The sequence below is a fragment of the Ailuropoda melanoleuca genome, chromosome 14, assembly GCF_002007445.2.
Source record: "Ailuropoda melanoleuca isolate Jingjing chromosome 14, ASM200744v2, whole genome shotgun sequence".
In the NCBI taxonomy this organism is placed as follows: Eukaryota; Metazoa; Chordata; class Mammalia; order Carnivora; family Ursidae; genus Ailuropoda; species Ailuropoda melanoleuca.
The window spans coordinates 9,563,811-9,580,527 of record NC_048231.1 but is presented as its reverse complement, the minus strand read 5'-3'; the positions used below and the strand labels follow the sequence as shown (position 1 = coordinate 9,580,527).

The window sequence follows — 16,717 nt, the reverse complement described above, 5'->3', positions numbered from 1 at the left end:
TTTCAGATCTAAAAAGGAAAACTTGAATTAATATCTTCAAAGAGCAAAAGAAAGTAAGGTCTATTGTTATTGACTGAAAACCTTTCTAGTCCAAACATAGAATTTGTCAAACCAGATGAACTTTCCCCTCACTGAAGGATATTTGCCTACTTCATGGCTGCTTTTCTTTTCTTTTTTTTTTTTAAGATTTTTTTATTTATTTTAGAGACGGGGGAGGGGGGATGCGGTGCAGGGTGGGCAGAGAGAGGGAAAAAGAGAATCCTAACCATGCTCCACCTGGAGGCCCTGAGATCATGACCTGAGCCAAAATCAAGAGTTGGATGCTTAATCAAGTGAGCCACCCAGGTGCCCCATTCATGGCTGCTTTGTTGCTTATTTTCTGTATAGTTGCTCAACCACACCAGGTGGTTGATTTCACTTCCATGGCTCCTTAGCACAGACTAAGAGTTGTTCTTGTTTTTCCCAATATCAAAGACCATTTAGTCTTATGGCTTCAGTGCCTCAGTTATTTAAACAGTTGTGGGAATGTTTTAAACTTTAAGCAGGGACCTCAGAGACTTAACTCTTACAATGACTAAGGCTGCAACTCTTACAAGGACTTAGAGCAGTTCCACAAGGCCAGGCACTAACTCAGAGTGGCCTTCATATTTTAGGGGACTTGCTAGCTGCCTCTCTTTTTCGTCTCCCACCTTCTGCCGAAAGCTTCTTTTTTAATTATTAGTTGAAACAGTGATTCCATTTTCCCTTTTCTTCATTTTCTTTTGCCTTCTGCCTTTTTATCTTGCAGTGATTTATCTCTACATGAGGAAGCATGTGTGCAAAGATTTAACTGCAGAGGTGTTCACTGCCATGCTGTTTCTAATAAAGGAAAACTGGAAACAGCCCCCATGTCCACAGTACAGGACTGGCTAATCATTTGTAAAATACCATGCCACTATTAAAATTATGTGGTAAATGTACTTTCGGTGACATGGAGGGATCTTTATACTCTGCTACATGAAAAAACACTTTAGAGAACTATGCATTTGGGATGCATGAATAGAAATGAATAGACCACAGGATTAATAGAAGCTGTCTCTCAGTGGGAAGATTTGGGGGTTGTATGTGTGTGTTTTCACTTGCCTGTTTCTGTATTCTAATTTTTCTACATTGAACATGCCTTGCTTTGATAGTAAGATGTGTGCTTAGAAACATGGAACAAATTCTTCCCTGTTTTAGAAATGTTAGTCATTTATGACCCTGCACGTGCATAAAGCAGTTTCACCAGTACCATGATTACAAACTAAGGAGTCTTTAGGATTCTTGATTAAAGTCCTGATATCTTAACCAGACTTTGTTCTTTAGCAGGGCCCTGCTGTCTGGACATCTTATCTATTCCTTCCTCTCAGTCCTCAATTGAAGCACTTAACTTTTAGTTTTCCAGCATGAATTTTCTCCACTGACTTAAAATCACTAGCGTTATATAAGCACTCAAATGGCATAGGTGCATTAGGGAAGGATGTGGTAAGAAGAAGTGGGATTTTGCACCGAGAGTATACTAGATCGTGTTAGCCTCTGATACGGTGAATGGCACATGAATAGAGAAAGTGTGATCTTGTATTCTAAACCTCCCCACACGCGCGCACATACATAGTCTTGCAGGTGCTTCTTGCTTGAGGTAGGAGACCTTTCAATAAAATATGACTCCTGGAACCTTTAATCAGCCATGTGGTTTAGAGGTGTCTTTAATTTAAAGCAGTGTTGGGGTGCCTGGGTGCCTCAGTCAGTTAAGCATTGGACTCTTGATCTCAGCGCACATCTTGATCTCAGGGTCGTGAGTTCAAGCCCCGCATTGAGCTCCACACTGGTTGTGGAGCCTACTTAAAAAAATAAAGAAATAAAATAAATAAAACATAAAGCGGTGTTTGTTAGGATTACTCCTAGATTTTACTCTTACTTGTATTTGTGTCTGGAGAAGGGGAAACTATAATTTTAGTTTTAAGAACCAGGTGAAGGCAAGTTATGTGAAACAAGCAGGTCCAGGAAGAGTCAGGAGCTCTCTCTTTCCTTACATCAGTCTTCTCTGATGGCATGTCTCATTAACAAATATTTCGTGAGATCACTTTTTCTTTTTCATGCTTGAAATAACTCAAAAATACTTCCTAACCATTTCATCTTTAGTAAAATGTATGCTCAAGCACAGGTTTGTTTGACTTAGAGATTAAATGAAAATTTTTTAAATGTGTGAAAATATGACACACAGTATCTGGCACATAATAACCATTAGATCCCTTCCTCTTTCGTTTTCCAACTTATAATGAATACCAGAAACAAGGGTTTAGACCAAAAGAGGATCAGGTGGGCCGTACCCTCCCAGGTTTACTCATAACTGGGTGTTTGGACACTGCAAGGAAGATTCTTGGAAAAAGAGTTTATGTGACAGAAAAGTCACATGATGTGAGCAAATCTTGGAGTTTGAGGCTGATCAGCGTGGGATTTAAAAGTTAGTATTTAAGAGGGATATACATCCAAGTTTAGCTGTTTATAAAGAAAAGTATCTTAGGGAGCTTGGATGGCACAGTCAGTTCAGCATCTGACTCTTAATGAAATAATTCAGCCTAATTTTCAGCTCAGGTCATGATCTCATGGGTCATGGGATCAAGGCCCACGTTAGGTTGTAAGCTCAACAGGGAGTCTGAAGATTCTCTCCCTCTGCTCCTCTTCCCTCTTGCACACACTCTCTCATTCTCAAATAAATAAATACATCCCTAAAAAAAAAAAAAGTATATGCCTAATCTCTATGCTTCCTTTTTATGATTCTTCTAGAAATTACTCCCAAGTGTTTTCCGGAGAAAGCTTGAGTTTCTGTTATTATCAGAAGATCTCCGACGTGACATTCCAGAGGACATCCTCAAGGTGAAAGAGGGCTTGGGGGGCGCCTGGGTGGCACAGTGGTTAAGCGTCTGCCTTCAGCTCAGGGCGTGATCCCAGCGTTATGGGATCAAGCCCCACATCAGGCTCTTCTGCTATGAGCCTGCTTCTTCCTCTCCCACTCCTCTGCTTGTGTTCCCTCTTTCATTCGCTGTCTCTATCTCTGTAGAATAAATAAATAAAATCTTTAAAAAAAAAAGAAAGAGGGCTTGGGAGCCATCTGCCCAGGGTTACAGTCACTCAACAATCTCAGCTTGTCCCCATGAGGTTGGCTATGTTCTCCAACAAGACCAGGCTAGGTAGAGGTCCCTCTGAGGGGAGTTCAGAATTCTAATAAACTTACCTGATTTTAGAGTTGGATTGTCTAGAAGTACTAAGTATAACTGGGGATTTAAGTTTTTTTTTCATTCCACATAAAAGGAAGACATATCTTAGATTTAAGCTTCATATTTGAATTTTTTACCACTATATCATAGAGAATATAAAGGGAGAAAGGAAATAGTATTTATTAAATACGTCTTCTATAACAAATGCATTAAATGTGATAATCCTCAAAACAACCTTCTGGGGGCAGATTCAAACTAAGTCTTAATTATATCTGTACTTAAGTGCCTAAGGTATGCTCTCAGGGTTGGTACTGATTTTCTTCATGACCTGGCCACCAGCTAATTAAAGACATACTAACACTAGGATTTAAGATAGCGACTTTTCACTCGTATTAGGTCAAGGACTCATGGCGCTGTGACCATCTTGGAGGCAGTTAATGAAGAAGCATCTCTGAGCGCTGTCCATAGGCATGGTGCTAAAGCATGGGCAATCAGGGGTGCCTGCATGGCTCAGTCATTAAGCGTCTGCCTTCGGCTCAGGGCATGATCCCAGAGTCCTGGGATCGAGCCCTGCATCGGGCTCCCTGATCCACTGGGAGCCTGCTTCTTCCTCTCCCACTCCCCCTGCTTGTGTTCCCTCTCTTCGCTGGCTATCTCTCTCTCTCTAAAAAAAAAAAAAAATCTTTAAAAAAAAAAAAAAAAAAAAAGCATAGGAAATCACCTACTTCCCCATCCTCTTTTCCCCCTCTACACCAACTCTGCAAACAAATTATAGGCTCCAGAGGTTCTTGCCTTCAAGGGCTTACCATCTAGTCAGAGAGAAAAGACTAATGCACACATGCCAGAATTATGGACTAAACCAGATGGTACTAATTTTGAGTACTTTCAAAACCCAAAAAAGAGGGAGAGTCGTGTGGATTGGAGGTATTGGGGAAGGTTTTAAAGGATGAGGAATGGGCTGTACCTCAAAGGATGGCTAGGATTTAGAGCAGAGGTTAAAAACTGGTGTGTAATATTCTCTTAAAAATTGAATTTAAATGCCATGAGAGTGGGCATTATGTCTCATGCCGATTTGTTACCTACTTGGTCTATGAATTTGCAGCCCAAGATTTAGATCCACAGTGCACATTTTGGAGGCAGTGAGGGGGTGCCTAGCTTGAGAACGGAGCCCTTGGGCAGTTAAGTTCTCTCTTTGCCTCTATCTCTTCATTTGTAAAATGAGGATAATCGTAGTGTCTTCCTGTTAAGGTTGTTGTAAGGGTTAGTTAGATTTTTCTGTGTAAAGGGTTTAGCATGAAGTAACTACTTCGAAGTGTTTGCTACTGCTTCTATTATATGCACACTCACATTTATACCGAACAGAAGAAAACATCAAGGCATATAAGTGATAACATTCCAGACATGCTCACCATGGATCCTTTGCTTCATCCTCTATTTAGGAGTTATACGAAGCCCTAGCACAGGATACAGGAGGCCCTGTGCTTGACGGAAATCAGAAGCGGGAGAGCTGGACCCCTCGGCTCAGCTCAGAAGCTGTCTCTGTGTTCTGGGATCTTCTGAGGCAGGCTCCCCAGCTAGCACAGGCCCTCCTGGAGCTCCTGCGTACCAAGGATGACAGCGCTGGCCTTTCTGGCTGGTCTCTGCAGAAAGCACTGGTGGACCGCGTTCGAAGGGCACTTGGAGCTGTGCAGGGTCCCACCACTGGGCCCGCTGGTATAGTAGATGCCATCTACGGAGCCCTACGGAGTCTGCGTTGCCCTGCAGAACCACTCGGGGGTGAGCTGCGTCTCCTGTGTGAGGAACTACTGGAGGCCTGCAGGGCTGAAGGGAGTCCCCTGCAGGAGGAGCAAGTGCTCAGCTGCCTGCTACACAAGGCCGGACGGAGCCTGGTATCCCTATACGGCCATATCTATGCAGAGAAGGCCACAGAAAAGCCAGCGAAGGCCGTACACTTGGGAAAAGGTATGTTCCCTTCACTGCTTCTCCTTGCATGTTAGTAATTCCACTGTATCCAACCTCTGAAGTTCCTCTAGGCTGGTGCCTTCCAAGTTGTTCAGGAAATCAACTGGAGAGGCTAAGCAAAAATGGTAAGGTGTTCTTTCGTACAAGTACAGATTTTGTAGTCCAAGATGGAATGATGGAAAAAATAATAAAGTAATAGCAATAGCTGAAAAGAGCTTTTCAGAAGCTACTGAGAGAAGTAAAAGTGACTTTAAGATAAAAGTGTAGAAAACCAGGCTTAAATTTTTAAAAGTGAACTCTCACATCTGTTGGTTTTTTAAATGGGCTTTAGCTTAGGAAAGAAGATCACCCTGTTCCCCAGTAACCTTGTCTGGTTTGATTTTTTAGTCTCCCCCGATCATCTAGATCCTGAGCAGGCCATGCTAGCCCTGTTCTGCAATCCTGACCCAAGCCAGGCTTGGAAATCAGCCTATTTCTACTGCCTGAGCAACAGCAAGCATTTCCTCGAGCAGATCCTGGTAAATGAAACTTATTCATTCTCCATCACAGAAGTACCCAGGGATTTTCTATAGGCTTTTTCATTTCTCCTTTCTCTCCGACTCATATCCAACACAAAACAGTCTAATTAGTGGTGAGTCATTTGGTGTGTCCATCCCACAGTTCCAGGGGAAAGAAAGCTCTGAGAATTAGTATCATTCATAATTAGAACTGCAGTCATTTTATATATGCCCTTTGGCAGGAACTGAGATGTTGGATACAAATAAGCTTTCTGGAAGGTGTGAGGAAGAAAAGACAGTGGCAGCAATATGTTACCTAGCTGACGGGGGACTTCAGTGACTCTAACCTCCATCCAGACCACAACCGAGCTTTCGTTTAATTCAGCAGACAGTTATTAACCTCATCCTGTGTGCCATGTACTGTGCTAGGAGCTGGGCTTACAACAGAAGTCAGTCCCTGCCTTCAGAGAACTTGCAGTCTAGTATTTCTGTGAACATTTTGTACTCACCTGGCCACTCCTCATTGTCCGACATCTCCCTGCTTTACTAGAAAGCTTCCTACCCTGACGAACCGCAGGTCCACATAACTGTCTACAGCAGCCTCCATTGGCTTACAGGTGACGGCACTAGCGCTGCTGAAAGAGGAAGACTTCCCGAGTCTCGGCTGCCTACTAGACAGAGAATTCAGGCCTCTCAGTCGACTGCTCGTGCTCCTGGGCTGGATGCACTGCCAGAGCCTAGCGTCAGCCAAGAGGCTGCTCCAGACACTCCACAGGGCCCAGGTAACTCTCACTGTGCAGCATGAGCTGCTCCAGAAGTGAGTGCTGTGGACCTTCGAGGTGAGGCAGAATGCAGGGTCCTGAAGTCGGTCACAGTCTCTGACACCGGGTGCCTCAGTTCGCATCTCTTTCTTCTCCCATATCAACACAGGACCAAGGCTGTGACAAGCTCCTCAGGGATGCCTGTGATGGGCTGTGGGCTCACCTGGAGGTCCTGGAGTGGTGTGTACAGCAGAGCAGGTACAGTCCTGTGCAGCCAGCCCCCTTCCCACCACAGGGCACATTTGACGCCATGCTCCACGCATGTACCATTTTGGGCCACCTTCCACATAGGTATTTGAGTTGACAGCATTGACCTTCAACTAATAATCATTCCAATTATTAAACCAGGAAAGGAACGTAAATAATGATTATCTTTGCCATAGCCGTAAGATTATAACTAGAAGATAATTTGAGGATGACAGTGATAAATGGAACAAAAGCTTACATTTCCTGAGCTCTTTCTATATGCCAGACATTGCTCAGAGCCGTTTCAGTGGATGGTTTCACTCAAGCCTCACAGTAATTCTGTGAGATAGATGTCAGTATTGTCCTCATTGTAAAGGTGGGACAACTTAAGCCCAGAGGAGTTAAATCACATGCCTAAAGCAACACAGCTATCTATATTCTTAGGCGTGTATTATCCTGGATCACAGGTTTATGCAATAACTGCCTCTTGCACTTTGTACAAGACTGTGCTTCCCTGTTAACTTAGCCTTAGGTCTTCCCTAGATCCAGGTTCCTGTTTTGTTTTTCACCCACTTCACCCACACTTCCTGCAGTAGAGTAGGCAGAAGGGGGGTGAGGGGGGCTTACTCAAAGCAAATCAGAGAACCTCAAGTTAGCTCTTAGCCAGGAAGAGTATGGAAATTGGGAAGCCTAATCTGTGGGCCCTTTCTAGGTCTTTTCTAGACAAGTAGAGCTGACTTGATGGATGTACTTTCCTAACGGTAAACAAATGCTCTGCTCTATCCCAAACCAAGTAGAAGCTTAGTGTTGAGGGAAGTGAAACGTTTGGTGTCATGGGCCAGAGAGAAAGAACCAGAGGGAATCAAGATGGGTTTTTCGGAGTCAGATATAAACTGACTCTCTTCCAACTTCTCAATTTTGCCCTTCAGCAACCCCATACCAAAGAGAGATCTCTTATGTCATTTACATGGTGGAGATAGCCACTCCGTGCTCTACTCTCTCCATCACCTTACCAACCTTCCAGCCCTCAGGGAGGAAGATGTTCTCAAGCTCTTACAGAAGGTACCAGCCAAGGACCCCCAGCAAGAGCAAGGTGAGTTGGCAAGGAATGACTTGGGCAAGTTTCCCTCTTAGGACAATCGTGCTGAAAGAAACTGGTGCAGAAGATTTATTTAGTTATGATCTGTCAGGGTGGGTGGTCCAGCAGCTGCCCACTAGATAGCACTGTTTACCCCAATCAGATTATGGGATATAAGGACATTCCTCTCCTTTCTTGGTGAGGTATGGGGAATCCTATGAGAACAGACCCATAGGAACCTTTGTCCTCCTGGAACTTTCTTAGGAACCATTCACATACCTTTATCCCAATGAAGCAGAATTAGGATCTGCCCTCTGAGTTTACAGCATTGTCGTAGGCAGTATTTATGCAAGTTCTTGGTGAGTCTTCCCATGCTTCATAAGCTTCTTTCTAGCACATTCTGTGCTTCCTCTCCCTCCCGTCTCTTTTTAATAATCTATTAAATAGATAAAGAAGCTTAGAAGAAAGACTTGCCTAAAACAATAACAAAACCTTGTTTTAACCTTGGATCTCTGCTTAAAACTCAGCTCCCCATTAACAATCTCTTTTTGCTCTCAAAAATCACATCATAGCATAGTCAGAACACAGGCTAGGGACACTGAGCTTTGGGAGAATCAAGTTTTCATATGGCAGTAGATGTTTCTCAACCTAGATACTTTGATTTATGTTTTAAAAGAACCTACTACTAATTGAAAAACCAGTGTTACTACATTCTATTTTTTCCTGGAAAAGTAGGCAGTCTGTTTACCAGATTTCCTAAAGGAACTAGAACTCTCTGTTTTCTACACCCAAGTACAAAAGGCTTCCAGAGAACTATTTTAAATCAGATTCCTGGTGACACGCATTCCCCATGTGGAACGTGGAACTTGAATTTGAAAAAGACAGAAGAAGAGCAATATTAGGGTGGGGATTAAAGTGAGGCAAGAGAGGCATCTGAGGTATAAAATTTAAGGAGCCACCTACCCTCAAGGTCATGCAAGTGCTTGCAAGTCCTGACCCTGATCAGTAATGCCAGGGTCATAAAACAATATTGGTCTCATTTTTCATATTATCTTGACCTTGGCAAAGCTGAGGTTACTTCCAGAAGTAATCACTAGAAAGTCTGTACATAAACGGGTTTATTGCAACTCATAGTAGCAAAGCATCCCTAACTACTGCATGCCCTGCCCGAGAGGAATCCCTAGGGAAGGGATTCATTCAGTAGAACTAGCCATCAGAAATTTAGTCCGTGAAGAAATATAATCAAATGCTTATACTGTAAAAGATACTTAAGAAATAGGAAAATTAGATAGTATATAAAATGTCATTACACTCAACTTAAATACATACTCACATATATATATATATAGGCCAGACTATCAAAGACATTAAACCAGAATGTAACAATGATTGTGTTTAGCTTGTAGGATCATGGGTAATATTTCTTTTCTTCTTTTTTGCTTTGTTACATTTAGTGCTTTTTTTTTTTTGAGCAGGTTGTACTTTTTTAATACAACAGATTTCTATATATTAATTTTCTATCATGCAACTTTATTGAATTCATTTATCAGTTCTAGTTTTTTGGTAGAATCTTTGTGGTTTTCTATATATAGTATCATGTCATCTGCAAATAGTGAAAGTTTTACTTTTTCCTTACCAACTTAGATACCTTTTATTTTTTTTCTTGTGTGATTGCTGTGGCTAGGACTTCCAGTACTATGTTGAGTTAAAGTGGTGAAAGTAGATATCCTTGTCTTGTTTCTGATCTTAGAGTAAAAACTTTCAGTTTTTCACCATCGAGTATGATGTTAATTGTGGGGTTTTTGTATATGGACTTTATTATGTTGAGGTATGCTCCCTCTAAACTTACTTTGTTGAGTTTTTATCATAAATGGATGTTGTACTTTATCAAATGCTTTTTCTATATCTGTTGAGATGATCGTATGGTTTTTATCCTTTCTCTTGTTAATGTGATGTATCACATTGATTGATTTGTGAGTATTGAATCACTCTTGCATCCTGGAATAAATCCCCGTTGATCATGGTGAATACATTTTTTTAATGTATTATTTTATTCAGTTTGCTATTTTTTTAAGATTTTATTTATTTATTTGAGAGAGAGAGCACAGAGGGAGAGTGAGAGGCAGAAGCAGACTACCCACTGAGCAGAGAGCCTGATTCAGGGCTCTATCCCAGGACCCTGAGATCATGACCTGAGCTGAAGGCAGACGCTTAACCAACTGAGCCACCCAGGCGCCCCTCAGTTTGCTGTTTTCTTGAGGATTTTTGAGTCTATGTCCAGCAGAGATATTGGCCTATAATTTTCTTTTTTGTGATATCTTTATCTGGTTTTGGTATCGAGGTAATGCTGGCCTCATAGAATTAATTTGAAAGTTTTTCTTCATTTTCTATTTTTTGGAATAGTTTGAGAAAAACAGGTATTATTAATTCTTCATTAAGTGTTTGGTGGATTTCACCTATGAAGTCCTCTGGTCCTGGACTTTTATTTTATGATTACTGATTCAATTCTATTGCTAGTAATGAGTCTGTTCAAATTTTCTGTTTCTTCCTGATTTAGTTTTGGAAAGTTGTATATTTCTAGGAATTTATCCATTTCTTCTGTGTTTTCCAGTTTGTTGGCATATAATTTTTCATAATATTCTCTCATAAGTCTTTGTATTCTGTGATGTCAGTTGTTATTTCTTTTCTTTCATTTCTGGTTTTATTTATTTGAATACTTTCTCTCTCTTTGTCTCCCTTTTTTTTTTTTTTTTTTTTGGATGAGTCTGGCTAAAGTTTTATCAATTTTGTTGATCTTTTCAAAGCACCAGCTCCTGGTTTCATTGATCTGTTCTATTGTTTGTTTGGGTTTTTTTTTTTTTGTCTCTATTTCATTTATTTCTGCTTTAATCTCTATTATTTTCTTCCTTTGGCTTTGTGCTTTGTTCTTTTTTTCTAACTCCTATAAGTATAAGGTGGTTTATTTGAGATTTTTCTTGTTTCTTGAGGTAGGCCTGTGTTGCTGTAATCTTCCCTCTTAAAACAGGTTTTTCTGCATCCCAAAGATTTTGGACTATTGTGTTTTCATTTTCATTTGTCTCCGTGTTTTGTTTCCTCTTTGATTTCTTGGTTGACCCATTCATTGTTTAGTAGCATGTTATTTAGCCTCCATGTATTCGTGTTCTTTCCAGACTTTTTCTTGTGATTGATTTCTAGTTTCATACAATTGTGGTCAAATAAGATGCATGATATGATTTCAGTGTTTTTGAATTTATTGAGATTTTTTTGGTGGCATAACATGATTTATTCTGGAGAATTTTCCATGTGCACTTGAAAAGAGTGTGTGTTCTGCTTTGGAATGGAATGTTCCGAATATATTTGTTAGATCCATCTGGTCCAACGTGTCATTCAGAGCCACTGTTTCCTTGTTGCTTGTGTGTCTGGTGACCTATCCATTCATGTAAGTGAGATGTTAAAATCCCCTACTATTGGGGCGCCTGGGTGGCACAGCGGTTAAGCGTCTGCCTTCGGCTCAGAGCGTGATCCCAGCGTTGTGGGATCGAGCCCCACATCGGGCTCTTCCGCCGTGATCCTGCTTCTTCCTCTCCCACTCCCCCTGCTTGTGTTCCCTCTCTCGCTGGCTGTCTCTATCTCTGTCAAATAAATAAATAAAATCTTTAAAAAAAAAAATCCCCTACTATTATTGTATTATTGTCAATTTCTTTGTCTTTTAATAGTTGCTTTATATATTTAGGCACTCCCCTGTTGGGTGCATAAATATTTACAATTATTATATTCTCTTGTTGGATTGTTACTTATATCATTATGTAATGCCCTTCTTTGCCTCTTGTTATAGTCTTTGTTTTAAAGTCTGTTTCATCTGATATAAATAATGTTACCTCAGCTTTCTTTTCACTTTTATTTGCAAGGTAAATGTTTTTCCATCTCTTCATTTTCAATCTGCAGGTGTCTTTAGGTCTGAAGTAAGTCTCTTGTAGGCAGCATATAGATGGCTTACACAGGTTATATTTTGCTATGGAAAGAATTAGGGTCAGATTAAAATGTTAGAGACCTTTTAAAAATTATGGTTCCTTCCTTTCTCCTGACTGATAGTCAAAAAAAAATTTTTTTTAATGAAAAATGAGAAATTATTAAACAAGTCCAAGGAATTTCAACTGAGTTTGTGTTTTTTTCCCTTGGTGTCTGCCTCAATGCTTTCTTAGTATTAAATATTTGTTTTTAATTTTTTGTTGCCTTTGCTCTTGTTGTTCAGTCTAAATGCATTTTAAGCCTATCTCCTAAATAATGTGGCACTAGGTAGGCTAAATATTAACTTGACATTTTAATTTTTTTTAAAAAGGAAAACAGGTATTGTAAGAAATATGAGGGAAAGACTTGTTAAATAGCCATGAGGGCCATAGTGAATAGCCATCTAGAACGGAGGCAGGTGGGAAAAGGAAACAGAGGGGCTGCACGTTGATGTTGAGTGGAGGAAGGGGCCCAGACGGGGTGCAGGTCAAACTGACAGCAAGGAGAAAAGGTGAGAAATCTGAGCCTGAAGAGCAGTGTGTCTTTGCTTTGGCCATACTTGCAGCCCCTGCCTGAGAGACCCGACTCTGACGTTCTGCCCGTTTCTCCACAATTCAGATTCAGCTGAAGCCCCAGTCCCTGAGCACCTGAGCCGGTGTCAGAACCTGACGCTCTACCAGAGCTTCTGTGCCATGAAGTATGCCATCTATGCCCTCTGTGTGAACTCACACCAGCACTCCCAGTGCCAGGAATGCAGAGACAGTCCTTCAGAGGACCCAGCCTTGGCTGCAGAGCCAGCAAATGATTCTCTCTCCTCCCCAGGTACAGACTTCTCCCTGTCACCCCATCCCTGACATAAGCTGGTAACAGCCTGTCCCAGTGAGTTCTTCACAGAATTGGGAGGTGGCCTTGGTTTTATTATGCCCAGGAATAATTTCATCCATTTGTCAGCCTCCATGAATCAGAAGGACATGGAGAAGACATTGCCTAAGTTCTAATAGAGTCTGTTCACATAGTGCAGTGTTTTCCAAATGGTTCTTTTTTAACTACAGCCCACAGTGAAAATAGCATTTCACATCATACTCCTGTTTGCACTTAGGTATATCATTTGTGTGATACACATGAATGTATGTGTGTGTGTATAAGAGATAAACTAAGTTTTAAGAAATAATACTTATCTTTCCAAATGGAGTACCCTCTCACTTATTTTTCTATTCTATTTTATTTTTTTTAACGTAGCTCTCTAAGTTATTGTCATAGGTCACAATCTACATTATGGAAGAACCCCATGTTTTATCTTCTTTCTTTTTTTTTTTAAGATTTTATTTATTTGAGAGAGAGCACAAGCAGGCAGAGTGGCAGGCAGAGGGAGAGAGAGAAGCAGTCTCCCGCTGAGCAAGGAGCCTGATGTGGGTCTCGGTCCCAGGACCCTGAGATCGTGACCTGAGCTGAAGGCAGCTGCTTAACTGACTGAGCCACCCAGGCACCCCCTCTTTCTTTTTTCTTAATAACTTATAATTCCTTAACTTGCCTTCTGTGACTAGGGGTCAGTTGTCTCTCTCATGTAGCTTTGGAATAGACCTTCACTTTTGAGCATGGTCATTTCTGACCAGTGCATATTTCTTGAAAGATCTAGGTAGCTCATGATCACTTCTAGTGTAACAGTGAATGAAAATAGAATTGAGGAATAAGGAGTCTCCATACTGCCTTCATTCCAGAAACTGAAATACGAAGTGCTTGTCAGAGTTAAGGAATAATATTGTTTTGTTCTGTTTTTTAAACTGTTTAAAAAAAATTTTTCTCTTTTTTTTTAAATTTAAATTCAATTAATTAACATATAATATATTGGTTTTAGAATGATTCATCGGTCTTACATAACACCCAGTGCTCATTACATCACGTGTCCTCCTTAGTGTCCATCACCCAATTACCCCATCCCCGCACCCACCTCCCCTCCAGTAACCCTCAGTTTGTTTCCTATGATTAAGAGTCTCTTACAGTTTGTCTCCCTCTCTGATTTCATTGTTTTATTTTTTTCCTCGTCCCCTATGATGATGAGGAGTAATGTTGAAAAGCAGAAACAAAATAATGAGTGTTCAGTAAGCTATACTCTTAATTAAGGTAGCAAAATCTTTCTGCAAATCATGAAAAGGCATGGCTGAATAGTCTCTTATTCTTCTGCCTGTAACCGCTTCCCTTAGTCATTAAAAGCTAAGTTAAAGTTGTGAGAATGTTTGAGTCTGGCAAGTAGTGTTTCTAATGTTTACGTTTTCTCTCCTCTTTCTCGGTCTCTTTTACACGTGCTTCTTTAGGTGCTTCAGATCTCTTCTCAACATACCTAGCCAGATGTCAACAGTATCTGTGCAATGTTCCTGACTCTTTGTGCCTGGAACTTCTAGAAAACATCTTCTCATTGCTCCTCATCACCTCTGCCGATCTTCACCCAGAGCCTCACCTGCCCGAGGACTATGCTGAGGATGAGGACATTGAGGGGAAGGGCCTGTTGGGTTTGAGGTCACCATCAGAGAGCCCTCAGCACATAGCACAACCTGAGAGGAAGTCAGAACAGGGTTGCCAGGAAGTCCCCAGGAGCCTTGCTTGTACAGTACCAAACTGTCTGAAGACAGAGCCAAAAGAGAGTTCCCCAGGGCTCCATGGGCACAGCTTTTTGGACCTAAAGCACTTTACTAGTGGTATCAGTGGATTCCTGGCTGATGAATTTGCAATAGGGGCATTCTTCAGGCTTCTCCAGGAGCAGCTGGATAAACTCAGCAGCCACAGTCCCCCTGAGAAGCCAAAGTTGCCAGAAGGCCAGAGCTGCTCGGGAAGCAGAGATGGACTACAGAGCCGCCTGCACCGGTTTTCCAAGGTTCTCTCTGAGGCCCAGTGGAGATACAAGGTGGTAACAAGCAACCAGGGCTCAGGTGAGAGGCGATGGAGAAAGAGCCGGTGGGTCCTAAAAGTGAGGAGGGAGAAAAATCCCAGGAATGTGGAAGAGAGCGAGGAGTTATGTGGGAGTCAAACCTTAACTCAGGGCATTATCACCATAGCAACCCATGTCAGAAACCTGTCTCAGAGCCAGCCAGATCTTCCCCTACCTGTTATCCCAGAAGGTGGGTCAAAATCAAAATAGAACACTCCCATATGACCCATAGTTTGCTGTTTCAGAGGAGCAGCCTTCCCGAAGATACTGGCCCATTGCCACAGGGCATCCAAGTCTCCGCCGGGGGCGTCGGACAAGAAGGAGCCGGCCAGGTAATCTGAAGAGCTCTCCCCAGTCCTCCTTCTGTCACACCAGGCAAGTGGTATGCTGCCACTTGTCTAGTATTCTTTAAAATAAAACACAGAGTACAAACAAACAAACACAAGGGATCTAAGATTATCCTCGTCCCACTTCCCCAAGGTAACCTTGCTAACAGTTTCCTTCCAGAAATTTTCATGCAATATAAGTGTATGTCGCATTTTATGTCTATGGATGTGTCATACTATATGTACTGTATATATTGAGAACTGTGTTTTTCTTTTTTCACTTATATTCTTTTATATATACAGATGTATCATGCTATACATTGAGAGCTTACTTTTTTTCCCTTGTAATTTAAAGGCTGCTTAGCATTCCATTGTTATATATACTACCCTTTTGTGGACATTTAAATTGTTTCTGTTTTTTACTATTATGAACAATGCTATAGTAAACAACCTTGTACATAATGTCTGTGTATACATACATACATACATGTGTGTGTGAATGTAGCTATAGAATAAGTCCCTAGCAGTAGAATAGCAAGGTCAAAGATATATGGATGTAAAATATAGACATTACCAAATTGCCTTAAAAAAGAGGTAGACCAGGACGCCTGGGTGGCTCAGTTACTTAAGTGTCCAACTCTTGATTTCGGCTCAGGTCATGATCTCAGGGTCCTGAGATCAAGCCCCGAGTCAGGCTCCGTGCTGAGCATGGAGCCTGCTTAAGATTCTCTGTCTCTCCCTCTCCCTCTGCCCCTACCTCTCCCACCCCTGCCCCCCTGCCCATGTTTGCTCTCTCTCTCTCTCTCAAAAAAAGAAAAGAGGTGGACCAATTTATATTCCCATCAGCTATATATGAAGGCCTGTTTGCACATACATTCATCAAAAATGAGTCAATTTAAGAAAATTTTTTCATCAATATGATTATAATAATGGTTTTTATGTTTAATATTTTGATACTAATTTTTAGCTTGAAGTTGAATGTCTTTTCATGTATTTATTGGCCATTTATGTTTTTCTCTGAGTTGCTTATTCATATCTGAGGTCCATATTTTCTGTCGGGCTTGCTTTCTTTTTGAATTGTAAGAAGCGTTTTATACATTAAGGAAAATATTCTGTCATTGTATGCTATAGTTTTTCTCTATTTTGTCTTTAGACTTTGACTATGAGTTTTTCTTGAGTTTAATACGGGATCATTATACAGGAGTATTACATTTTTAGATAATCAAATTTCCAATACGGCTTTTAATGCTGGTTTTTAAATAATTAACAGGGAAAGGGTGCCTGGCTGGCTTAGTCGATGGAACGTGCGACTCTTAATCTCAGGATTGTGAGTTCGAGCCCCATGCTGGGTGTAGAGATTACTTAAAAATAAAAAATCTAATTAAAAATAAATAACAAGAAATTCATAAGAATTTCCTATGTGCTAAACAGTGAGAGGTAACTTAAGGGCAGTGAATGTGGCATGAAGCAGGACTTTGCTTCAGAGAATTTTTAAGTTACCTGTATTGACACTATATATGAAAAACTTCAACTGCACTGAGGCACTGCCTGAAAACAGAAGAAATTTCTTAAAGGGGGAGATCAGCATAGCCTACAAAGGTCAGGGAAAGGGATGTTATGAAAGAGTTGACTCTTGAACCGGTCTCAGAAGAATGAGTACGCTCTAGCTAAGTGGCAGTG

At 41.1% G+C, this 16,717-nt stretch overlaps 1 protein-coding gene across 3 annotated transcripts in view; it reads left to right on the top strand.

Moving 5' to 3' along the window:
• Positions 1 to 16,717, top strand: part of ZFYVE26 (zinc finger FYVE-type containing 26) — a 64,057-nt gene that overhangs the window by 3,486 nt on the left and 43,854 nt on the right. For all 3 annotated transcript variants that reach the window (XM_034642342.1, XM_034642343.1, XM_011222049.3), the window contains 9 exons: positions 2,806 to 2,895; positions 4,676 to 5,198; positions 5,586 to 5,716; positions 6,313 to 6,477; positions 6,626 to 6,714; positions 7,632 to 7,795; positions 12,407 to 12,610; positions 14,101 to 14,712; positions 14,957 to 15,043. In XM_034642342.1, the coding sequence (XP_034498233.1) occupies positions 2,806 to 2,895; positions 4,676 to 5,198; positions 5,586 to 5,716; positions 6,313 to 6,477; positions 6,626 to 6,714; positions 7,632 to 7,795; positions 12,407 to 12,610; positions 14,101 to 14,712; positions 14,957 to 15,043 (2,065 nt within the window). The remainder of the gene's footprint in view (positions 1 to 2,805; positions 2,896 to 4,675; positions 5,199 to 5,585; positions 5,717 to 6,312; positions 6,478 to 6,625; positions 6,715 to 7,631; positions 7,796 to 12,406; positions 12,611 to 14,100; positions 14,713 to 14,956; positions 15,044 to 16,717) is intronic.